General features: G+C 45.9%; 1 protein-coding gene across 1 annotated transcript in view; it reads right to left on the bottom strand.

The window, feature by feature from the left end:
* Positions 1 to 26,449, bottom strand: part of ARID4A (AT-rich interaction domain 4A) — a 418,019-nt gene that overhangs the window by 56,997 nt on the left and 334,573 nt on the right. Inside the window, 2 exon segments of the mRNA XM_086937984.1 lie at positions 68 to 152; positions 23,477 to 23,671. Of these exon segments, the coding sequence (XP_086794110.1) occupies positions 68 to 152; positions 23,477 to 23,671 (280 nt within the window).

Genomic DNA, 26,449 nt, shown 5'->3' with positions numbered 1-26,449 from the left:
AAAAACAATGGAAGTGCAGAGACAGCATCGTACTAAAGTGGGAAAAGGAAACAGACTGTAAAATTACTTTTATTTTCCGCCTTTGTTTTCGCTTTGGTCCACCTTTATCAGACAGCCAGATAATACGGTCTGCTTTCACCCATTCATCATACCTAAAAAAAAAATAATGTACGTTGAAAATAACCAAATGGAACATTTATTAAAAGTAGGTATCAATAAACATGCAAAAATTGACATTTAAGTAAGCACAATTATCCCTGCATTTTCTTCAAATTTTTTCAACAAATACACATGAAGGACACTTTAGGGCATGGCAATGACTTAGCGACCCCATCGGAATTACCAGGTCAGCCATTCCCTACAGACCCGCTAATCATCACTTTAAAGCAACGGCATAACAGGGCAACATTTTGGGGAGAAATTGGTTTGTTGTTCTTTTTAGTTCAAGCCTGGGCAACGCATAGGCTGCTCTGCGAGGCATGCTGTATTAGAGTATGGACTTGAAGCCCCGCCCATATTTTTGATTGGATTGTCTCACTGTTCTCTGTAAATGCTGGATTCTGATTCGTTAACAGGCTTGTTAGCCCCTCCTTAAAACCGCATTGCCTTCATTTGCAACCTCCCTTGAGGACTGATCCTTTTACTTCTTTTGTTACACTGTATGTCTAATTTAATCTGTAAGCACTATTTAATGAGTTTCTCCTACTGCAGGCACAACATACTTTCACTTTCCAAGCAGGCCGGGACAATGGCGGCCGCTTAAAAAATAAATTAAAAAATAGGTCTCGCATTTACACGAGTTTTGCCAATAGCTCAATGTCAAAACGATAAATAAAAGGCATTTCAATTTACAATGCGAATAGCTCAAACTCTCGAAATGCTTGTTCTATAAAGCAGCTTTCACCTTCCCCCAGGTCAATGAAGATATTGCAATCAGTAAATAGATTTGGCGGCGTGTCTCTATAGCACCCCATCTCCACATATTTAAGGAACAAAGCCAGTGACATTGCGATGTACGCTCTTGCCCAAGCACGCCTTTGTAACTGTAATGAAAAATGCTTTGCAAACTATCAGCAACAACAAGCCCATGCTAAATGACTGTCAGCGCTGCACACACACGCTTCTAATGCCATATAACAAGGTACAAAACAATACTCCGCCGTGTGATAAAATACAGTAAGTCTCGCCACTGGCATCTCCGTGTGCACAATAAATTACAAAAGTTAGAGAAAAGACGGTGTCCTGCATTCTGATGCTTTACAAGCGCCCGGGCTCAATTTCAACTTTGCAAATCTGCTTATATAATGTTGTGCGACCTAATAATGGATTTTGTATACTTAGTATAAAAATTGCCGACCATCGATGAGAGTCAGCGTTTGAACTTACCAGCTGGGGCACTTTTGGGGAAAGCGGCCATCACCGCCGAGAGTCACCGGGCGCCATACTATCGTGGACGGATGCCGAAGGGGAGGAGGACTACACCTCCCAGCGTCCCTAGAGCCACGCACGCCCAACCAGAGCGCCAGGAGGCAGATATAAGTAAGCTGGGGCTACCGAGACACCGGAGCTCAGTATAAAAATGGCCAACCACCGCTGAGAATCAGCGTTTGAACTTACCTCCTGGGGCAAGCAGCCGCCACCGCCAAGAGTCACCGGGGGCCATACTGTCGTGGACGGACACCGGAGCGGAGGACGACTACACCTCCCAGCGTCCCTAGCGCTGCGCACGCCCAAACAGAACACCAGGAGGTGGATAAAAGGAACCTTGTTCTCGCGGGACGCGCGAGGGCAGCGCCGGGAGAAGCCAGGGACAAGGGTGGGCCATCTTAGGCAGTCAGTGGCCGGAGGAGGCTGGGCTGGGCCACCCCCCTAAAAAGCGACTTGAGGACTTTGAGGATATTAACATTTGCTCCAACTCCGACCATGGTATGTAATTATTTTTGTATTTATCTATTTTACTTGGCTCAGTAGAGCTCTGTATTGTGGAGTGTATAGCAATAGATGTCAATTATGGCGAGAAGACGTGCAAAGTTACTGTTAGAAAATGCCTGCAACACTATTGACACATATTTGGTAAAGGCAGTTAGTGCCCTCACTGAAGAGATTGATCGTAGGGAGAGACGCCTTTCTATGGGGTCAACATATCTTATAATTGTTGAAGCGTCTACGACGCCTTTAGTAGTGCATAGGGTCACCCCAGATAACTGTCTGGGAAATTTTTTTTTTTCTTGTTTCTATGGGGTCAAGCATAATGCTGGGCAATCGGGGCAATTGGAGTATAGAGCAGAGTACCACCAACGAAGATATTCCAGATACAAGATTGACAGAAGATCCCATTAATATTGATAACTCGCGTATCTCCATAACCCCATGGCTATCGGATGTGGTCATCTCCCCATATATTCCATCGGCCTCCCCAAATAAAATTATGGGACTTAAAAAGAAAACATTAGGGCAAGGTAACCCGAAAGCATAAAAGGATAAAAGAAACTTTACCAAGGGGAATATGGTTACCACAAGGTCCAAACAAAATTTAGTATCTGCCCAAATTATTCCTAACATGGAAGCCATATATGATAAATTAATCGAGTTGATTAGGCCTCTCCATGAAAAGGTTGATAATTTAGCCAGGGAGGTACCCATACTAAGTGGTACCATGGAAAAAATAAGTATGGGGATACAGCGAGACAACCTTAGACTGAAAGGAAATGGAGGTAAAAAGACGTAAGATAGTACTAAAGGTAGCAGAAACCCCCAAATGGCCCCGAAATTGAGCAAAACAGTTATAGAGAGATCACAAAAAGAAAACCTAGATCCTGTGGAACTACCAGAGGTTACCGCTTTCTCTAATGGAAAAAATCCTATTCTTGTAGCTTTCCCTGATTTAAGTGAAAAGGGACAGACAGCCCCCAGGGAAACTGTTAAGATAGGTAACTCAGATCTTACACTTCCTGTTACAAATAAGGTCCCGACATTTATTAGTTTGCCACCTGAATGCGGCGCATATTTGGCGGTTCTTGTAAATGTGCCAAAACTTAGGGTAGACCAATTGGAAAACCATGAAGCCCTTAAAAATAAAACCTTGTATTGGCTATCTAAAAATTGTGGTTTGCCAATAGAAGGGGCAAACCAGATACTGTTAACACAAAGGGTGGGATGGGTTGGCCCCCTTAAGAAGTGTTTCGGGGTGACTGTATAATTATAAACTTTAGATCTACAGAATGGGCACGGAACACACTTGCTAATGCCCCTTCCCCGTCACAATGGGAGTATAATACAACCCTCCTTTCCTTGGGATATTTTTACAGGCACCTAATGGTAACTAAAAGTTATGGAAATTCAACCTGTAACTATAATATTAATCCCAACAAAATGGTATCACTTCCAAAACCATGGCCCTGTTTTACCGTTCCAACTTTGAACAGATTTCAGGCTCTGGATTCATTGGAAGACGAGTGACTTATGTTGGGCTATGACATGGACCAGATTTTTGATCCTATACAGTGTCACCAGGAAGAAGTATATGATTTAGTTACTGAGGTTCCATTACCATCTACCCTGAAGTTATATGGTAGCGAAAGACCGCACTCTGTGGCAAGTGCCAATTAATCAAGAGGTAGAAATAGCTTTTCACCAGGGGTAGTGTTGATAACTCAGTCAATAACACCTGGAGGGTGTCTGTTGTACCTGATAGAGCGAGTTTAGCCACCCCTGTGTGTAGGTCTATAACTGTTATCCCAGAGGAAGGATACAACTTTGTAACTTGGAATATTGCAGGCCTTAGCAGAAAGTTAGACACACCATTTTGTAAGGAATTTATTACGTTAGGCTAAGACTTAAGAGCAATAAAGTGGCTCTACCTAGCATAACATCTATTCAACAGTGTGAGGAGCTGGTCACCTTTTTTATGGACAAAGTACAGAAGATGTATCTTTCTTTTCCACATGTGCCCCCGGATTTCACCTCCTCACTTGCTAGGGATGAGTGCTGCCCTACACTATCAGTCATTCCGGAAATCTCGGAGGACAAACTATCCAGATTGTGTGGTAGAATCAAATCCGGCTCGGCCTCGGACCCTATGACGCCGTCTCAATTTATTGAGTCACTCTCGCTTCTTCGGCAGCCGCTGTGTCAGATACTGAATCTATCCTTTTCCATGGCAACCGTCCCAGTCGCCTGGAAACAGGCCTGGGTGTCTCCTATTATTAAGAAGCCCACGTTAGACCCCTCAAGACCTGAGAACTTTAGACCGATCTCCCTTCTTCCTTGGGTGGCCAAGATCGCTGAAGATCATGCTAACATCTTATCTCAATATCTGAGCTCTCATAATATTCTGGACCCGTCGCAGAATGGTTTTCGGTCAGGACATAGCACGGAATCGGCCCTGCTAGCCACCACGGAACATCTCCGGACGATCCTGGATGCCGGTCAAACTGCTGCGCTGATCCTGTTGGATCTCAGCGCAGCCTTTGACATGGTGTCACACGACATCCTTCTCCATCACCTAGAGGCAGCCGGGGTCATCGGAACGGCCTTGGAATGGTCCAGGTAATTCCTGACTGAAAGATCTTACAGTGCGTCTGCCCCTCAGTTTCTCTTGCAAACCCACTCCATCGGTCAGGGGGTCCAACAGGGCTCAGCATTGAGCCAGTCTTTGTTTAACCTCTATGTACAGCCTTTGGCGGCTGTTGCCAATAAATGGGATCTTACGATGGTGTCCTATGCTGATGACACCCAGCTTGTTATCACCTTAGCTGAAGACCATTGATATCGGCCACTAGGTTCAGAGACGGGATGACAGCAGTGGCGCAATGGATGGCAATTAACTGTCTACAGCTAAACGAGAGTAAAACAGAGGGTTTACTGGTGGGAAAGAACGCCTCGGTATGGAACGAACATTAGTGGCCAGCGCCCCTTGGTGCTATGCCAATGCCCAAAACATTGGTAAAGAACCTGGGGGTCTGGATGGATTCCATGCTCAGTTTCCAGACCCACACAAAGAGGCGCAGCCACCTGTACAGGCTTGTTAAACGGTCTCAAGCCTCTTTTGAAACTTTTTGACCCGGCGGTTCGACAGTTGATAGTGCAGTCTACAATACTTTTGCGCCTTGATTATGCTAGCTATTTGCTTCTGGGGGCTAATAAGGCAGAGATACGGCGACTACAACGAGTGCAAAACTCCGCAGCCAGAACTCTGGTAGGACTCCCCCGTTGTTGCTCGGTTGGGGCCGTCATTCAGAGGCTGCACTGGCTTCCGATCGATAAGCGGATCCAGTTTAAAGCTCTATGTCTATCGTTTAACATTTTAAAAGCTGGTAGCCCGGCGCTGCTGGGCAATCTCTTGACCCCGTATGTGCCCCACAGACAGTTGCGATCGCTGGGACAACACATGGTGGCTGTCCCGTGGTTCAAACTCTGCCGGTTGGAGGACGTTCATTCCGGTACCTGGCAGCCAAGCTGTGGAATTCTCTGCCGGTACATCTCCGCGGGATGGACGACCTGTTTACTTTTCGTAAGGCTGTCAAAACCCTCCTTTTCCCTTCAATTTAACTCATGGGCCTAGCTATATCTGCGACAACTTCTGGGGCTGAACTGTGTTTTCAGATTTGGTAGCGCCGGGACGCCCCTTCGCTGGGGCAGCTGTCCGCTTTAGAAAACCTACTAACATAACATAGGCTATGATTTTATTTGTTTACAAGAAACATGGTGTACAGAGCCAATTTTTGTTGAAGAATATACATCCCATTGGTTAAAAGCCGTCAACTCCATAGCTAGTGGAGCAAAGGGCGGTCTCTTGATTCTTGTATCCAATAGAATAAGTATGTGTAAAATTAAGAGTTGCATAACAGTTGATGCGCATAGTCAGGTAATGTGGCTTGAGTTTCACAAGGGAAATGACTTGGTTTAAATAACCTACTATAATAACATCTTAGATAACAGTAGGGGCTTACTGTACCGGCATTGGGAAAGGAAATTAAGAGAATGCTGTCACTGTTAACCAAACAAGCCACTATACTTTGGGTTGGCGATTTTAACATTCAAGCCTGTTCTCTGAACCAAAGTAAAGCATGTGGTTTTATGAGAGAGTCTGACGAGGATGATTACATTGAACACATGCATTTTCCCCATTGTGATTATGGCTCAGCCTTAAATAATTTAATAGTGGAATTAGATCTGGACCTCTTGAACTGCACCAAGAAGAGGGGAAATATCAAATGTCCGACCTTCAAAGGCAGGAATGCGGATGTATGACGTTACTCCGCATACCGTTACAACTACCTACCATTACAACGCGACCATTACAACGCATACCATTACAACGCATAGCGCTTTGGGTTGCTGGATAGTGGTAAGTATAATTTACTATTCTAACTCCAGTCCCCGTGGACCCTAGGGAAGGTGTTGGATAGTAAATTATACTTATTCCCTATCCTAGAGCGCCCCCCAGCGCAATGCGTTGTAATGGTATGCGTTGTAAAAGTCGCGTTGTAATGGTAGTGCGGAGTAAAAAATGCGTTGTAACAGGTGCATACCCAGGAATGCAAATACAAACATTGACCACATCCTGATTTCTCACAACACCGATTTTTCCAATTTATGGATTATGGAACAGGTTGTAAGTGACCAGAACAGTATTTTAATATCGTTGCGGTGTTGGGGTAAAAAAAATCCCCCTGCTAGTACTTGTATTACCGACATTGCTGCTATAAAACCTAATGGCATGAGGATCAAATGGGCTGGTATTGATCCCCGGAGGATGCAAAGGGATGTGGTTAGGAAATGTAACAATGAAATAGATTGTTTGGATAATGAGGTTCATCCACAAAAATTGCTTTCTTGTTTTCTTAAGATAAAGGAAACTGTAGAAGGTTTATTAACTAAAAGCAATAAGGTAACTAAACAGGATAGCTGCGGAGGGTTTGATAAAAAACTGCTCTCAAGCCTTACACAACTTGAAGCAGGCACTTAGTATTAAACCACGAAACACCATAGACATCCAAGCACAAAGTTATAATTATAAAGTAACGTTGGCGGCACGGAAAAGAGAACTCCAAACAGAGACTTGGAACAAACTTAGCCTAGCAGCAGATACAAATAATAGTAAATTGTTTTGGGAGACTACCAACAGCCCCTTTTTAAAAAATGACTGTGTACCTGAATTAACTTCACATGTAAATTGCAATGCTTGGATCAAACATTTTACTGCTATTTTTAATCCAGATAGGTTTGTTTTAGACATTTTATTGTGTAACGATTCCACCTGGCAAAAAATACCCTTAATAATAAATATGGATGAGGTGTATGAAGGGTTAGTAAGTAGTTAAGGAGGTAAAGCCCCGGGTCCTGATGGAGTGCCGGTGGTCCTATACAAGAGTGAAATGGATCTGTGGGCTCAGATTTTATTAAGGTTTTTTAATGTCGCAGAAGGTAATCTCCCGTTGTCCTGGGGCCAATCAATTATTAATCCCCTTTTAAAAAAAGGCTCAAAATCTGAAGCATGTAACTACCGACGAATTTCCTTGTTGGACTCATCTATTAAAATTATGAGCCGGATTTTACGGAAAAGGCTGGGAATTTGGGCTTCAGAAAGTTGTATTTTATCACAAGCCCAATATGGGTTCAGTAAGGGCTTAGGAACACTGGAGCAGTGCGTCAATTTTGATCTTCTCATTAATAAATACACATCTGTGAAAAAGGGGAACCTTTGAATAGCGCTTTTGACCTTGTAGACCAATCTATTTTGTGGTCTACACTACTCGCTTCTGGTGCCTCTAGAGAAATTATACACTTTCTGGCCAGACTATATGAGAAGTTATCCTGTAAAGTGCGATACGGGCATGCTGGTGAATGCACTCCCTTTTTTAATGTGAAAAGAAGAATCCGCCAGGGTTGCGTTTTGGCCCCACTTTTATTTTCCTTATTTATTAATCAAGTCGACGCAACATTAAAAGAAATACCTGCGAATGCCCCATTAATAGATGGGAAAGTAGTTCCAATGTTGTTATATGCAGACATGCAGACGATGCGGTTTTAATATCCCGCACTCAAATTGGTCTCCAGCGACTTATTGATAATTTTGCTATATTTATCAACGCGAGAAATCTGTTAATTATTAAAACGAAGACTTTTATCATGACGTGCTGGAAGAAAGTTAGGTCAACTAGGACCTTTTACATAGATAACACCAAAGTACAATCGGTTAAAATGTTTTGCTCTCTTGGTAGAACATTTGCAGGGGATGGGAAATGGTCTCATGAACACGAAAACATGCCCTTTAAAATGAGTAGGAATGTCAATAGTATATTTATATTTTCTACCAAATTAGGGGATCGGAGAATAAAAGATATGATGGCCATTTATAATGCTAGGTGCGTATCCTCTGCGTTATATGGGGCATGTGTGTGGGGCTATTGTAGTTGGAAGTCACTACAGCAAGATGAAAATACATTCCTTAAACGCTTGCTATGTGTACCGAAATCAGCCTCCACAGAATTAACACAGCAGGAAGTGGGAATTAATTACATTACAGATTTAGCTGCCCTACGCCCTTTGCTATTATGGCGTTCAATATGGTCGAAAAATGAAACCCTATTCACACAATCTATTATAAGAGACTGTATGAAACTGGATTACTGTTCCCGTATCCCCTGGATTAGCTATTTTCATCACTTATATAATCTCCTGTTTAACCATAATATTTTTGAGAAGCCAAAATTTGCAGCCTCAATACCAAAAAAAGAGCTTAAAGTAACTTTTTTAGCTCATGTTATTGAGGCTAGGGAGAGCTGGTCTGTGAAGCAACCTACTTTTGTATTTTATCAAGAATTAAATGTTAGAAATGGCTTCCAGTCATACGTTACTGAAGTAACAAGAAACTCTCACTGCTTTGTTCTGACGCGCCTTAGGTTAGGGATTGTCCATCACCATGTGGCCCTTCCACAGATGAAAAGGAGCACTAATTCCGCATGTCCATGTGATGGTATATCAACACAAAGCTGTTGCCACTTTTTAATGTTTTGTAAATGTTATTCCTTTTTAAGAAAGTTCTATTTGAAACCCATCTTTTTAAAATATACGTTTTGAACCACTAAAAATGCGATTAAGTTGATATCTACTTTGGAAGGCACAGATGTTTTGTTTTTATGTTGCATCTTAAATCCTAAAATGTATACCTTCTAGAAAATCCATTATTCCCCGAGTATGTATAGTATTTTTTTTTTTACAATATAGAAAATGTAAGTATCATCGCTATTGTTCTGGTATTTAGTACCAGCTGCACACGACCCTTTCTGCATACTTTGCACAAAATATATGCTGCTGATACGTGACACTTTTATAGCAGAGTTTTGCACATGATGTATTTACGGTTTGCACATGTTATGTGGAAAATGTATTCTTTCTTTTATAAGGTACTGTATTGCATTATTTGCACATTATGTATATGGGAAGTTCACGATAATTCCATTCAGCTGTATACTTGGTTATGCGGGTGATTTGGTGATGATTGTAAATTGCACGAAGTGCGTACCTGTGGGACATTGCACTTTATTTCTAGATTTGCACATGATGCGATATTTGCACATTCTACGATATCTTGTGAACTTAGTAATGACAAATGTAACTAGTACTGTTTTTTTAATGTTTGCTTGTACAGTTGTGTTCTACAAACCGAATAAAGCATTGAAACGAAAACGAAACGTTTGCCACGTGCTTCCAGTATACCGAGCGTATGTGTGGTTGCTCGGGCGCTGCTGTGTCTGTGCACCATGTGATTTTCTCTGTCTATGCATTAGCCTAGACTCTGGGCGCTTTCTCTCCAGGCCACCTAATGGAATGCGTGATTTAGCATAAAGCCCTCCTACCGCGCCTTGCTAACTAACACTGGTCGGCAGTGAACAAAAGATCGAGGCACTCTGGCAGAGCCAACAGTTTTTAAGCTTACCCCAACTTCCGTCTGTGTGCGTTTCATTACCATACGAAAAACAACGGCCAGCACTCCCCGCTCGTGTCAAAACATGCCGGAGAGCAGGCTATATACTGAGGCGCCTAACGGTACTGCTAACAAGTGGCGTAACCAATCACAATTTGGGCCCCATGTTTCGTTGCGAGTTCAAACACCAATTCCATAGAGCTAACCAGGGGGTAAAAAACTGTCTGTTAAGCAGTTAGCGTTAAGCTGTAATCTTAGCGTGAGTACCGAAGAGGAGAGTGGGGCAGGACCCTCTCATTGGATCACTTCCAATCCAAACAGATAACAACGGCGTGGCTTTCCTCGCCTTGAGGGCTGCAAACATTGCATTGCAAGGGAAAGGCTGGAGGCGTGGGAGTCGTGGAAATGCGCTAAAGAGACATGTATGGTGCACTTAAGTAGCCAGGCTCTGGATGCACACACGCCGCCCACGCTATACTGAATGAAGGACTATACCTCCACTGACGAGTAACAATTCGCCTGCAAACAAGGCCGTAGCTCGCGCTGCAAGGCCGGCGGCAGTAAGTGCTATCTGCCTCACTTGCTCCCGCTCTCGAGCCTGTTTACTTGGCCTGCTGGCCTCCAGTGACCCTCCCCTCCCCCGTGCACCTGCGCATACTTACCCCGAGGTGACCCACGCAGAGCCCGGTCCTTGGTGGGCTGGTCCGCTGATCTCTGGGCCCCGCTCCAGCGGGCTGAGAGGGGAGGGGTCCGGCTCCAGGTGTGCTCGCCCACCACTGCCCTCAAATGCATTTATGTGACCTCTCTGGGACAGACACTGGGCCCCTCCCCCTGAGCGGGTCCCGTGGCGAGCCAGCCTAGAGGCGAAGGACGATACACTGCCTCCTACGTGAATAAAAGGCCTACCTACCTACTCCGTAGTAACAGCGCGTTCATTACGTACGCACAAAGTGCACACTTATTCAAACACGGCTCACCCGCTGCACGTTTGTTCTATGTGTGTTTAGTCACGGCTCCAACACTGCGCCCGCGCCTCCTGGAACCCACCGCCCCTTTGCCTTAATACTTCCACACAGTTTCTACACTTCGAGCGTTTCTTCTCAACATGAGACAGGACGAGCGGATTATCCTCTGCATGCCTATTGCAACACGTCTCCATTCGTACATATGTATACATTAGCCCAGTTTCGGGACACATACTAAAAGATGATCTCGGGTAGCTGAGGAGGAGGAGGAGGAAAGGGGGGGCGGGGGGCGGGGGGTGCATTCGACGAGAATTCCAACCCTCATTTTCAGGCTCTTGGTTTTACGGACTCAGAAACTGCATTGTGGGAGTTGAAGTCTGCCAATAAAGCCCAACACTAAAAACAACAAAAACACGTCGGGGTCAAAAGTGAAAGCAGATTTTCTAATCTTTTGAACTTTTTATTTTATAAACCCTGCAGTTTGGGTCATAAACCACTACTAAATGATACGCGTTAAGTTAGGACACGTGAGCAGCCAGCGACTTCTCGGCGCATTCCTTTTAACCCCATATCTACCAATCTTGGGGAAATTCTGCATTGTGCTAAAGGAAGTTTAACGGGTCAGAAGCAACCAAGATGACGGCCCACAAAGGAATACATTTTGAGCGCCGGTTACTTGAAAGCGATAAACTAGGGGTGGGCCGTAGCAGCTTTTCATGAACAGACAGGTTCGTTCATATTGGGCCCTCTCACAATCCCGTATTCCTGTATACTAGACTGGCCTTTGTTATATAGGGTGACCAGGCGTCCCGGATTTGCCGGCACAGTCCTAGTTTTATAGAGGGTCGACTGAAAACTGTGGGAGGTGTTTTTTATGTTTTGCAAAACAGGGATAGTTGGGATAGTTAGCAGCTGTTATAAGAAGTCAATCTAATTAACAGGCATGCTACTGGCTTTAAACATTGCATTTTATGTATGTTCTTACTGCCTCTTCTGTAATTATCTGCTAAGAAGCACTGTCACTCTGTGCGCTGGGTTAAAGTAAAATTGTAGAAGAGAAGAAAAGAGAAGGTGTCTTCCGTAACGCAGCCTATGGCGACACTGAAATGAAGCTAAAACTATATCGAACAAACCATCATTTTATAATTTCAGTCGGAACTTGCGGTCTGGGGCTAGACAATTCAAGCGGTCTGAAACCAATCCTACACGGCGCCATTTCTTTCCCTAGCCCCTTCGCTTATCTTGTTCCCCTGGGGACAGTTTAACACCTTCTAGTTTAACACCTTCTCGCACCTATGAATGGCGGGTAACGAGCGCATCAGAAACACAAAAGAGGCAAACGAGGTCAGTGCTGAACACATTAAGGAGGCTGGGGCTCTTGTCAGCCACGATTTCCTACACCATGGGGCCACAACTCGGGGCGACTTGCTGAATAGAGCCGCTTAATTTCCATTTGAATAGGTTCGCCTCCCGCCCTTGGGCACTACCTGCACTCCGAAGTGCCAGATGCAAGGTATGAATAGTGCTAAATACAAATAAGATATCCGAGCTTGGAGGGAGTCAAATGACACGAATTCTACCAGACATGGCTAGGGACTGTCATGGAGTACGTTTTATTATTTGAGACTAGCTCAAGAAGTGGCTGGAAAATTATAGCTCCGTGGCATTAGCACAAGTTGTATAGGGTGCCCAGAGCCTTTTAGCTTGGCGTTCCCGAAACTGGGGTCGGAAAATGCTGGTGATATACCAAGTACCATTGAGAAGCATACTAAAATAACGGCTTTTATATTTTACAAGTTGTTTACAGTAGCAAATGAATGGCGCCCATGTGACATCGTTCAATTGCTGCTCTCAAGAATATTTCTTGACGCGCGAAATGTGGTTAAAGAGCGTCCAAATCCAGGGACGGTACTTGGGCAAAGAACATTCAAACAGCAGCGTAGCATGGGCCCTGGTGCGAGCAAATTAACTGGACGTTTGATTGCGGTTAGCGTAGAAAATACAGCAACTTGCTGCACCAATGGCACCTGCACAGAAAAGACCGAGCCGCGCCTGCGCACAATGTCCCACGCGTGGTCTTTCATTCGGACTGCATTGCCACATAACTAACTAGCAGAATGAGCACACAGATTCGAAGCAGCACATCATTCTTAAAGGGAGTTCTACACCAACCGTCCATGACTACATTCTTGTCATTTTCTTGCACCCACCCCACGATCACCATGAACACTCACAGCAGACTCCCCGCTGCCTGTAGTAGGGTGTTCCCTTCTCCGAACAGCGGGGTTAAACAGCTGGCATTGGACGTTCACAGAGGCTAGAGGCGCATTTCGCACTTTTCTCAAACTCAAGGAAAGAAAAGTCAAGAAAGAGTAGGCTACACAAGGAGCAGAAATTCAGAGGTATTCATGTGAAGGAACGGCTCCCAATAGTGCTTAATTTGTTAAAAAAAAAAAAACGTGCATGGGTCCTCGTCAGGAGACCATTCCAACTTGCCCCATCCATTGCCCCTGCCAGCGCTGCCATTGTCAGTACCCACACAATATTAGCACCACACGCCTACAACAGTGACAAGTCAGACCATCCCTGGCCACCCCAAAGCTATAAGAATGGCTTGGGAGGCAGGTGTTAGTCATTTTCAGAGTATATCGACTGCTAAACAATTGTTGTGCTCTGCTCAACCATAAATTAGTTACACAGCGCCACCATGTGGCAGACTATCATAAATTCCAGTGTTGACAAATTATTTATTGACTGTGTCGAGCACCGGAAACCACTGGCTCAAGTTGGCTCTCAAACTAGCACAGCAGGATGTTGTACAAATTATATACTCTTTGTAAACTTCTTGATGGTTAATAATATAATTTATTTATCAGAGTAGATGTCAACACTACATCTCCCCAGCTGGCCAGACTTCAACTGCCCAATCTAGAATCCCACAACATAGATGACATAGATGAGAACAATGATGGGTTCTATACATAACAGCTGGATATGAACATAGAAGAAGGGCTAAATAAACTTATACTAAACAAGGATAATATTTACAACACAGGACAGTGTGCAAGGCCGGTAGATGCAGACCTAGGTCCTGACTGCGCTCAGCACCACGGACCCTGGTCCTCGGACCACACACCGCTATGACGCCAGCACCTTCCAGGCCTTAACATCAGATGCCACTCCACCTGCCATCTCGTGTCGCCAAACGGCTAGGGCGGTCGACCTTGAATTTGGGAAACTGGGTTCGAGTCTTGGCAATAACGCTGAGCATCCTGTGATTCTGGGCAAATCACTAAATCTCCACGTGCCTAACAAACAAGCATTTGCAATGCAATAGGTCTCGCATTAGGAACGTTTGAGCTATTGGTATCGTAAATAACACATTTTTTATTTCTGTTTTGGTTTTGAAAATAGCGAAATTAATAGCTTTGTCATTTACAATGGCAATAGTTATAACTTAAATGTGACACCTATAGCACTTGTAATGCAATATGTGTTGTATTAACGTGACTGAGATGTATTGATATTACAAATAACAATGTCTTTTAATTTTTTTAAATAATTAATACTTAAATAAAAGTTATTGTAATTTATAATAGCAATAGCTTACACTTTTGTAAATAACTTTTGTGAAGATTATGTTCAGTGTGTTTTATTGTGACAAAAATCCAAGAACAGAAGGGAAATATTAACATCTTTTTGTGACATTTGTAACAACGCTTGAAACATTGAGAGAACATATTTGTACCAGTTGTTGTTAAATGGTGGCGCTGAGTGATGTTGTGGTGGCGACCAGTAATGCTGTGGCAGCGCATGGTGATGCGATAGATAGAGAGAGTGAGGGCGATAGATGGACAGAGTGAGGGCGATAGATGGACAGAGTGAGGGCGATAGATGGACAGAGTGAGGGCGATAGATGGACAGAGTGAGGGCGATAGATGGACAGAGTGAGGGCGATACATGGACAGAGTGAGGGCGATACATGGACAGAGTGAGGGCGATACATGGACAGAGTGAGGGCGATACATGGACAGAGTGAGGGCGATACATGGACAGAGTGAGGGCGATACATGGACAGAGTGAGGGCGATACATGGACAGAGTGAGGGCGATACATGGACAGAGTGAGGGCGATACATGGACAGAGTGAGGGCGATACATGGACAGAGTGAGGGCGATACATGGACAGAGTGAGGGCGATACATGGACAGAGTGAGGGCGATACATGGACAGAGTGAGGGCGATACATGGACAGAGTGAGGGCGATACATGGACAGAGTGAGGGCGATACATGGACAGAGTGAGGGCGATACATGGACAGAGTGAGGGCGATACATGGACAGAGTGAGGGCGATACATGGACAGAGTGAGGGCGATACATGGACAGAGTGAGGGCGATACATGGACAGAGTGAGGGCGATACATGGACAGAGTGAGGGCGATACATGGACAGAGTGAGGGCGATACATGGACAGAGTGAGGGCGATACATGGACAGAGTGAGGGCGATAGATGGACAGAGTGAGGGCGATAGATGGACAGAGTGAGGGCGATAGATGGACAGAGTGAGGGCGATAGATGGACAGAGTGAGGGCGATAGATGGACAGAGTGAGGGCGATAGATGGACAGAGTGAGGGCGATAGGTGGACAGAGTGAGGGCGATAGGTGGACAGAGTGAGGGCGATAGATGGACAGAGTGAGGGCGATAGATGGACAGAGTGAGGGCGATAGATGGACAGAGTGAGGGCGATAGATGGACAGAGTGAGGGCGATAGATGGACAGAGTGAGGGCGATAGATGGACAGAGTGAGGGCGATAGATGGACAGAGTGAGGGCGATAGATGGACAGAGTGAGGGCGATAGATGGACAGAGTGAGGGCGATAGATGGACAGAGTGAGGGCGATAGATGGACAGAGTGAGGGCGATAGATGTTCAGAGTGAGGGCGATAGATGGACAGAGTGAGGGCGATAGATGGACAGAGTGAGGGCGATAGATGGACAGAGTGAGGGCGATAGATGGACAGAGTGAGGGCGATAGATGGACAGAGTGAGGGCGATAGATGGACAGAGTGAGGGCGATAGATGGACAGAGAGGGCGATACATGGACAGAGTGAGGGCGATACATGGACAGAGTGAGGGCGATACATGGACAGAGTGAGGGCGATACATGGACAGAGTGAGGGCGATACATGGACAGAGTGAGGGCGATACATGGACAGAGTGAGGGCGATACATGGACAGAGTGAGGGCGATACATGGACAGAGTGAGGGCGATACATGGACAGAGTGAGGGCGATACATGGACAGAGGGAGGGCGATACATGGACAGAGTGAGGGCGATACATGGACAGAGTGAGGGCGATACATGGACAGAGTGAGGGCGATACATGGACAGAGTGAGGGCGATACATGGACAGAGTGAGGGCGATACATGGACAGAGTGAGGGCGATACATGGACAGAGTGAGGGCGATACATGGACAGAGTGAGGGCGATACATGGACAGAGTGAGGGCGATACATGGACAGAGTGAGGGCGATACATGGACAGAGTGAGGGCGATACATGGACAGAGTGAGGGCGATACATGGACAGAGTGAGGGCGATACATGGACAGAGTGAGGGCGATACATGGACAGAGTGAGGGCGATACATGGACAGAGTGAGGGCGATAGATGGACAGAGTGAGGGCGATAGATGGACAGAGTGAGGGCGATAGATGGACAGAGTGAGGGCGATAGATGGACAGAGTGAGGGCGATAGATGGACAGAGTGAGGGCGATAGGTGGACAGAGTGAGGGCGATAGGTGGACAGAGTGAGGGCGATAGATGGACAGAGTGAGGGCGATAGATGGACAGAGTGAGGGCAATAGATGGACAGAGTGAGGGCGATAGATGGACAGAGTGAGGGCGATAGATGGACAGAGTGAGGGCGATAGATGGACAGAGTGAGGGCGATAGATGGACAGAGTGAGGGCGATAGATGGACAGAGTGAGGGCGATAGATGGACAGAGTGAGGGCGATAGATGGACAGAGTGAGGGCGATAGATGGACAGAGTGAGGGCGATAGATGGACAGAGTGAGGGCGATAGATGGACAGAGTGAGGGCGATAGATAGACAGACAGGAGTGAGGGCGATAGATAGATAGATAGAGGTGTGTGTGTGGGGGGTTGTGTGCGTGGTTTAGTGTGGTTGTGTGCTTGTGGTCTTGTGCGCGTGTGCTTGTGTGTGCTTGTGCGCGTGTAGTTGTATGTGTGGGGGGTGTGTGTGTGGGGTGTGTGTGAGGGTGTGTGTGGGGGGTTGTATGTGTGTGTTTCGGGTTGTGTGTGTGTGTGGGGTTTTGTGTGTGGGGTTTTGCGAGTGTTGGGGGTTGTGCGAGTGTTGGGGGTTGTGCGAGTGTTGGGGGTTGTGCGAGTGTTGGGGGTTGTGCGAGTGTTGGGGGTTGTGCGAGTGTTGGGGGTTGTGCGAGTGTTGGGGGTTGTGCGAGTGTTGGGGTTGTGCGAGTGTTGGGGTTGTGTGTGTGTTGGGAGTTGTGTGTGTGTTGGGAGTTGTGTGTGTGTTGGGGTTGTGTGTGGGGGGTGTGTTTTTTGTCTGTGTGTGGGGGTGTGGGGTGTGTGTTTTGGTGTGTGTGTGAAGTAGTGTGGGGGTTGTGTGTGTGTGGGGTTGTGTGTGTGTGGTTGCGTGGGGTTGTGTATGTGGGGGGGTTGTGTGTGTGTGGGGGGGGGTTGTGTGTGTGGCTCAGCGAGACCTAAAAAACTCTAATTTCAAGAGTTCAAGACATGCGGGAGACTAAAATAGTCAAAATTAGTCTCCATTCCGATATCATTACGGATTCTAAATGGTTATATATTAAAATGTACTGTGCAATTTTGCACCAAAACCAAAGTAGAATGATAAAAAAAAGGCACGAATCTCATGCACAGTTTGGTATAAATCTATTGATTCCGTTTTGCTCTTACTGGCATCTGGAAATATTTGTATACGCCAGAAAGTGCTATACACTTCCATCACCGGAATTTGCTGCTCAAAATCTTACAAAAAGTTACCGAGGCGTTTTGAGAACTTTCCTGTAGGCTGGTCAAACGTGGACATCTTAGCAATCAGTTAAAGCTTTGCCTGCATTATGAAGCTTGAGAACCAAGCACAGTGGTCTGTGTGATTGCGTGCATTCGTGCATAAAATGCAGGCACTGAACACGTTAAATTATGTACCTCTGCTGCAGGACGAGCCCTGAACCTAAAGTTTGGACCCCTCAAAAGGCGAATGAGAAACGGTTTGTGTGCTCTGTGCTGGGGGAGGCGGAGGGCCATTAAAGGAAGGGAGCGGAGAGGAGCCTGTGAGAACCTGTAGCGGAGATCAAAGGAAGGGTGGGAGGGACACTGGCGAGCGAGGGGTAAAGGGGTGTGCAGCCTGGTGAGCTGAATGCGTGTGGCGGCAGAGGCGCGGCGCACAAAGTGTCTGGTGGCAAATGGAAGCTGTGCACAATGCGCATGGTTGCAGAACGCCCCTATAAAAAAATAGTTGAAAGCTTGTCCTCATTTGAAGTTGAGACAAGTCCCCAAACTAAGTTACAAACATTGTTCAACTCTACAGGCAGAATTTAAATTCTGCACAGACCTACTCTGTAAAATGATTGTCCTTTCCTATACTGTGACATCAGCTTTTCAGACTAGTTTTCTATCCCTTTGATTTCAGTCCTCTTTTCACATGCGTATTCGTTTTTTGTTTAAACCCAAGCCCCAACGAACAAGACATCAGCATAGATTGTCCAATAAGTCCATTAACTCTTTAAAAACAAGTCCCTGTTGAGCAAAGCAAATCCTAGCCACATCTATATTTGGGTCTACCCATCTGCCTGTGCAAAGATGTAGAAATATTGATGGCAAGTCCTCTGTGCAGCCTGTATGGGATAGCGCCAAGAGATGGTAGCATTCTATGAATTCTCTAGAATGACTGAGATTGATAAAGCGTTCGAACATACAAGAACCCTACATTATGTAATCAAATTCAAGATTACATGTGATTATAGTGAACAAATGTATCAGCCAGTCCTGAAGAAAGATAGAATATTTGGGAAATTCCTCCGTAATTTATGGTGCAGCCTAGCATCAGGAGCCCTTGTTTCGCGGACCACGCACATGAAAAAAAAAATCATTTGGAACATGAAACACAAAAGCCGTGATATTAAAACAGTGGCTTTAACAAGACATTTTGAACTGTGCCTGGGGTGGTGAAAAGGCAGGGAGGGAAAAGAACAATTTCGCAGGCCCAGGGACACGGGTGCCAGCTTGCGAGTCCTGTGCCAAGCGGCTTGGCATCTGCGCTGTCCGGTAGCTCGTGACACATGCGGCGGGGTGGAAATTAATAATAGTCTTTGGTAGCTTCTGGACTTCCTCCAGCACTCGTGGTTTCAGACTGACTATTCTCTAGCCCAACACACAGCCCTGCTGGGCACCCAAAGGAATAAGGTTCAAGCTGACATCAGTGGAAGCACGCGTGGGCAAAGTAGTCGTTGTCGTGATCATGAACTGTGAGTGCACATGCTTAGATCTGCCTTGAAAGCGCTGCTTCCAGTCCTTTAAAATATATACAACGGGGGCGTTAGCTACAAAAAGAGAAAAATATTCCTTTTCTAGCCACATGCTATTAGCTCGTTGGTGTGTAATTCCGCCTTCTTTAGTGTTGTGGATTTAAAATGCACGAGGGACTGTTTTACAACACAGAAGAATAAATGCATCGACGTATAATCCTAGTCTCATAAATGCAGTGTATATAGTAAATTTATTTTACTGCAGCAGACCTTTAAAACAAGGACTGGGCGAGAAGGGAGGGGGGAATGCCAGCAGGAAGGGAGGGGGTGTCAAAGCAGCTGGAGTGTTGCTTTTAAACAACGAGCTCTGGCATTGCGTGGAGTGGGGCGGGGCGGGGGAGCGGATCCCTTTGAAGTGTAAACCAGCGTGAGTGCTGAGCACTTTTATTCCAATTTCAGGCAGTTACAAAAGGTACATGCTCTGGCGTGAGAGGCAGCTACCATCTCTAGTGAATATGGCAATTTTTTTAAGCAAACGCCTTATGCCTCGCCTCAGCTGTGGAAGCGCTATATAAATAGGAGCGCATTATTGAAGGCCTGGAGCGAAGCGAGATCGTGGGCTGCAAATTAACGCGCTCGCTTGGTTTCGTCAGTATGATGTCACTACACGCCCTTTTGACAAGTGAGAGTTTTTTGTCCTGAGGTGGTGGGGTCTGTGAGGTCTTGAGGCTTCCCTCTGGAGTCTCTGGGGAGGGAAGCTTATCCAGCTGCTGATGCACACGCTGTCCCTCCAGTTTGTCCTTGGGCCTTGAAAGGAGATAGCAGTCTTGACAATGCAACAGACGCTTGTGTAACCACTTGGCGCTCTGCATGAAAGGGTTCGTGAACTCATGGAAGTATGAGGCCTCGTCATCAGACAGAGGGGGCAAGGGAGGGAAGGGTGGGTGTCTGGGGTCTGAAATCTGCACTGTATGTATAATTGACTGTGGAATGTGGAAACCTTCAGGCACAGTAAGTCTACTGGGGCGTTGTGTCACTTCTACATGACAACTGTCAGTAATCACGTCACAGGTCCCTCACGGCAGAGTTGCTAGCCTGCAAAATGGATGAAATAAAAGCACGGAGCATGCTAAACTGAAACGGAAGGAAATCAATCACACAAGTAAATGTGTGGGAGGACGGAATGGGGAGATAAAGTGATTTCTGAAATAAAAATAAGCATTGGCCGAGAAAGAGACACGGCAGTCAAAGTGCGGTATTGAGACGTGGTAATGTGGGGGAGCGGCTTGTAAACATTATCGGCATTGCTGGGGGGTGGCGCGGGAGGGGGGGGGGGAGCTGGAGGCTTTCCTTTGAAGTCTGATGGCGGGGCAGCGGCTTCTCTGAAGTCTGATGATACGAGGCAGATGGTGTTTAATGTGCACGCGCGTCTCAGACAACTGGATCACATGAACTGGACGTAATCCTCATTGAAAATCCCCTTGGTAAGCTTTTCTATTGCACCTCTATATGTCTCGACATCTGCAATGCGCAAGCTCTTTGGCAGAGGTCGAGACCTAAAAATGAATGTGTCCTCCTGTAATGCAACTGGTGCTATGTAAAGCGCTTCAATACAGGTCAAGTTTGCACTATATAAAACTGTAAAAAAAAAAATATATATCCTTTAGTCACACCTCTGAACTACAGTTGACCGATCACCGTTGCGTCCATTTCTTCTTCACCAAACCCATAGCACACCAGCACGCCCACTGCCACCCACGCAGAAGCTGGAACAAGGTCACCGAAGACCAACTCTCCACCACCCTCACCGCCGACATCCACGGACACCAATGTCTCAGCACACAACCTCCACTCATGGATCTTCAACTGCGCCAACACACTGGCACCCCTAAGGAAACTCTCAAACAAGCAACCTTCTAAGGCGGCCAGGTGGTTGTCTCCCGCCCTCCGAGATTCCAGGCACACCTGAAGACGGCTAAAAAAAAAGGTGGGGAAGCAGCAAGGCCTCGACACACAATGCGGCCTTTGAAAAAAACGCACTCACAGAACCCCACCCCAACCACCTCCACCTCATCAAATCAACTAAGAAAACGGCTATACAAGAACACATCAACGCCAACGCACACAACGGCAACCTACTCTTCACCCTGGTCAAAGAGTTCACCAAACCCAGCACAGAGACGATAGACATCCCCCCCACTCCCAAGACCTCTGCAACAACTTTGCCACCTTCTTCCACCACAAGATCAAACCGATCTACAACAAGTTCACTAACCAAACCCACCGACTCAAGCGAAACCACCGCACCCAATGGACCCAGACCCCAGCAGACCCTACTCAACTGGACCTCACCACCGATGATATCCTCAAGTTCATAAAGAGCCTTCACTCTGGAGCCCCCTCAGATCCCTGCCCCTACCCCATATTCCGAACCAGCGCCTCCACCGCACAGAACTCTGCCGCACAATCAACTGCTCCAATGAATCCACCACCTTCCTTGAAGACTGAGAAACACACCAAGATCACTGCTCCAATGAATCCACCACCTTCCTTGAAGACTGAGAAACACACCAAGATCAACAAAAAAAACATCTGACGACCCAACAGACCTCAAGAACTACAGACCTATCTCCCTGCTCCCCTTCCCAGCCAAAGTCATTGAGAATGCCATCCACATCTAACTCTCAGAGTTAATTGAATCAAACAACATCCTGGACCTTTCCCAATGGGGATTCAGAAGCAACCACAGCACAGAGACCGATCTCTTCACTGCCAGAGACTACATCCGCATCCTCCTCAACGGAGGCAAAACCGCAGCACTCACCCCATGGACCTCACAGCGACTTTCACGGACTCCCACGACACCTTCTGCACTAGACTTAACAACTTTAGAATCCACAACAAAGCTTTCGACTGGATCCGATCCTTCCTCACCGGCCAGACAGTCAGATTTCCACCTTTTCTCTCAGAAACCAACAGAAATGAGCTGTGGAGTGACACAGAGCTCCTCCCTGAGCCCCAACCTTTTCAACTTTTACATGGCCTCACTTGCAACCATCGTTAGAGACCACAGACTCCGTCTTCTACGCTGACAACACTTGGATAATTCTGTCCCTCTCAGAAGATCCCACAGTTGCCAAGAACTTCCACAGCTGAAGGAAGGCAGAAGCCACCCGTATAAAGGATGAAGGACAGCTGCCTCAAGCTCAACTCAGACACAACCAAAGTTCTCATCCTAGGCTCAAACCCCTCTGCCTAGGTCGACTACTGGTGGCACGCAGCACTCCGACTCCCCCCCCCCCCCCCCCCCAAAACACCCACGGACCACTCACTCCTCGCTCTCAATGAACCATCAGATGAACGTCCTCCTGCTCCAAAACATCTTCTAGTGGATTTCACAGTGACAAGGAAAACGTCACACACGCACTCGGCAGCAGCAGACTGTAGTACGGTAACATATTCTATGCCGGACTAATTCTGAACATCCCTCGCCACAGCCACATCACTGACCACCTGAGAACTCCACTGGCTCACAGACAACAAAAGGATCCCCTACAAGCTCCTCACATACGTCTACAAAGCCCAACACACAATGCCAGACCGGCATACCTCAACCACTGCCTCTCCTTTCACACCCCCACCAGACATCTCCACTCCTCTTATCAGGCCCTGGCAACCATCCCATGGATCCGTAGGACCCCAGCTGGAGGAAGTTCCTTCTCCTACCTCGCTGCAAGGACCTGCAACTCCCTTCCTCTGTATTTGGGGCAAACATCTCTGCCTCAACTCAGGAAGGACCTCAAGAACTGGCTCTTCAATGGAACAGCAGATCCCACCCTGCCCCCTCCTCTCCCAGCACCTGATTTATTGATTGCCTCACCCCGACAATGACCAACATTTGTGTACATTATAAAGCCATAAATTTTGGGGCTCGCTATTACAAGCTTTTGACACATTCAGTGTTACCCAAATAACCAGTATACGTGTCACGTGTCAGAGGCATCGCAATAGAAAAACTCTCCACATACAAGATCCAGCACCATCCTTACCTGACATTCCACCCATAGTAGTGAACCAAGTATAGAACCTCGCCGTTGTCCGTTTCGGTACTTTTAATGTTCGCTTCATAGATTTTCTGTGTCTTCCCGCGACCATATTTTACTTTCACTTTGGTTCCCGTTAAGGAAGAGTCCGAATCGTCGCAGTCATCCTCGCCATCCGACCCTCTGAGTTCAGTTTCTTTGCTGCAAGCAGAACCGTACACTGGGTATTAAACTATGGAAGTAAATAAGGAGTTAATGCGCAGACAACGATAAGAGTTACCTCATTGTTATGTATGCCCTTAACGTTTTGGACACAGGGCCATCACTAAATGCAACCAAAGACAATGTCACTGACCCGCTGTGACTGGTCATCAAAAATCCCAGCGCATGTAGTGTGAACCAAGACTCCGAAAGCACTTCAGGACCATACAAGTAGGCCATAGGATCTACACAAATGGTTTTAACAACCATCCAACACATTTTTATCCAACTAGCAATTCAAACGGACAACAACAAAAAATACAGGATGAACTTTTTCTACACAGCATCCAGATGTGTGTGTGTGTGCTCAAGAAACAGGATTCTTCTTTAAAACAGTAGTAGGATACGTTTCTTACTGTTAAAACATAATTTACGAAGGAAACTACGTCTTAATGTGTATTCCTTTTTATTGAAATATCCCATGAATGAACGAGGACTGACCACCTAAAAGCTAAAAAAAATATCTAAAAAGGTTGATCAGTCGCACCAGGGGATCTTGGTGGCTAAAGCACCCCCCCCCCCCCGAAAGGCTGGGAATGCTTACACAACCAGTGAAAATGTTCGCCTGGTATACAATGCAAATAATCTCCCAGCCCTACTCTCGAACTGAAGACTCAGATAGCCTAAGACATTTCATTAAGAGTATAATAATAAATATGGATGTTCCAGATTTTCAAAGTGCACAATACTAGTGGTCACTTGGCACCAAAACTATTAGTCGTATGGCTCCTTCAGAGACTAATAGCAACTCTGCATTTGAGACAAAGAGAGACAAGGTTAGAGTCTTTTACTGACATGCAGTAGGTTGTCGGTGGCGCTGAAGGCATGAGACAGGCTGTTCCACGAGGGAGAGACCAGAAATGAGCAGGAACCTCTCTTCTCAATTATCAAAATCGCCGTACTACCAATGTAACCTAGGCCACAGTGAAAGGAAGCAACAAATCAACATGGAGTCTTTTTGCGAAAAAAGGTTTAACTGCACCATAAATGGTATTATGTATCCAAGAGAGCACATTGAATGTAACTGCTGGCCAAAAAAGGCCAACACAATAACCAAATTAGTAGCACAGCAGGCTCAATTTTTATCGGAGCCTCAAAGGCAGTCTGCTGGAATTTCAATTCGTTGAAACCAGCATGGAAGACATTTAGAGCCCGAAGTACAGAGCATTCATGTCATTGTGATGAGCACACAACTCTAGTACTGCTTAAGTAGAGCAGGATGTTGAAGTCAGGGCAAGATCTTACACAACACCTTAAGAGGAAAGACTCCGGCTGAAACACACCTTTGATTTTGAGTGGTAAAGGTAGTTTACATTCATCCAAGCACCTTAATAAAACATTTAATTAATTTAGTACTAAGGCATACATCAAATTCATTGGTGGTTGTTCTAAGGAGTAACTGAATTTCATCCGTTGAGAGGACATTTGTGCAATCACAATCTCAACCAAGAGAATTAGGCTCGCAACGGCAGTGCATGAATGAGTCAGCTGCTTCCGGCCACTATAGTTGTTCAAAACACTAGCACCTGCTGCCATCAATAAATCACCAGTGTTCAAATGTACAGCAAGGAGCTGGGAAAAGTCCAAAACCTCAGTCTAAGCTCGTCTTTGAGATTTAATCCTTTTCCAAAAATAGGAGGGAAGTTTCTCATTATCAGGCTAGATCACAGTAGGTTTTCACACCATATCCTCACCACTTATATCCCCACGTCACCTATCTACTCCTCAGTACGCAAGAAGTTGGACCCAATGGGCACTCCAGCATCCAAACCATGATCCGTCTTGTGTGTTCAGTTTGAGTCAATAGCTGCCAGTAAATCCCAGATTCCCATTGCGCCCTGATGACCCAACCGGCTTGCCCCTCCCCTAACCTCCTGTAAAGGGTGAATATCACCAGACTACATGTAAAAGTGAATGCCAGTGAAATTAATGGGATGGAAACCAGTCAGCCACGGGCACAATGGCACACACATGGCACAACCTGTGGTACAGGGAGCACCCCAGGTCATCTCCATGTAATTTGCTGCAAGTCAGAAGTGAAAGACAGAAGTGAGTCATGATGCGGTGATTGATACTGGCCAAAAATTGCTGTATTTCACACAGAGCTACTGGAACAGATAGACCAGGATGTCAAAGGCCGCAGGCAGGGGTAAAAGATCCAGGATAGTCACTGGTCATAATTCAAAAGGCCTCCAATAGAGAAGCCAAAACAGATGTTCGCAATTTGAATGAAACTTGGTCTAGAGAACACAGACAAAGTGCTGATTCAATAATCAATAACTGAAATGCCACTGTCTTTCAGTCAACTCCAAATTGCTGGGGTTTAGGCATGTACATAAAGAGAAGTTTAAAATGAATCACGTCCAAGGCTCACTTCTTCAGATGTGAAAAGAGAATCACTTACTTCAATTTGTATAGAACCTGCCTGGACAATGGGATAACAAGATTTTGCAGAAGATCGAATGTCAACCAGAAACCGTACTACCAAAGAAAAGCCCCTTCCTTGTCTAATGTATAAATCTTTAACAGACTTCTCTTTTGAAAGACTGCTGCAGCAAAATAAACTCCCTTTTGGGTCAAAATCTTTTTATTGGTCTTTTACAAGAGTACGAAACTGATCCAGCTCAATCGAGCCCAGTTCGGGTGCGAAGACGTACAGCTATCTCAAATTTAAGAACACAGATTTCCACAAGTTCTCAGCCTAATAAAGTCCTTTTT

This window comes from Lissotriton vulgaris, chromosome 9, assembly GCF_964263255.1.
Source record: "Lissotriton vulgaris chromosome 9, aLisVul1.2, whole genome shotgun sequence".
Classification (NCBI taxonomy): domain Eukaryota; kingdom Metazoa; phylum Chordata; class Amphibia; order Caudata; family Salamandridae; genus Lissotriton; species Lissotriton vulgaris.
The sequence above is the reverse complement of the archived record's forward strand: the minus strand, read 5'-3'. Positions and strand labels throughout refer to the sequence as shown.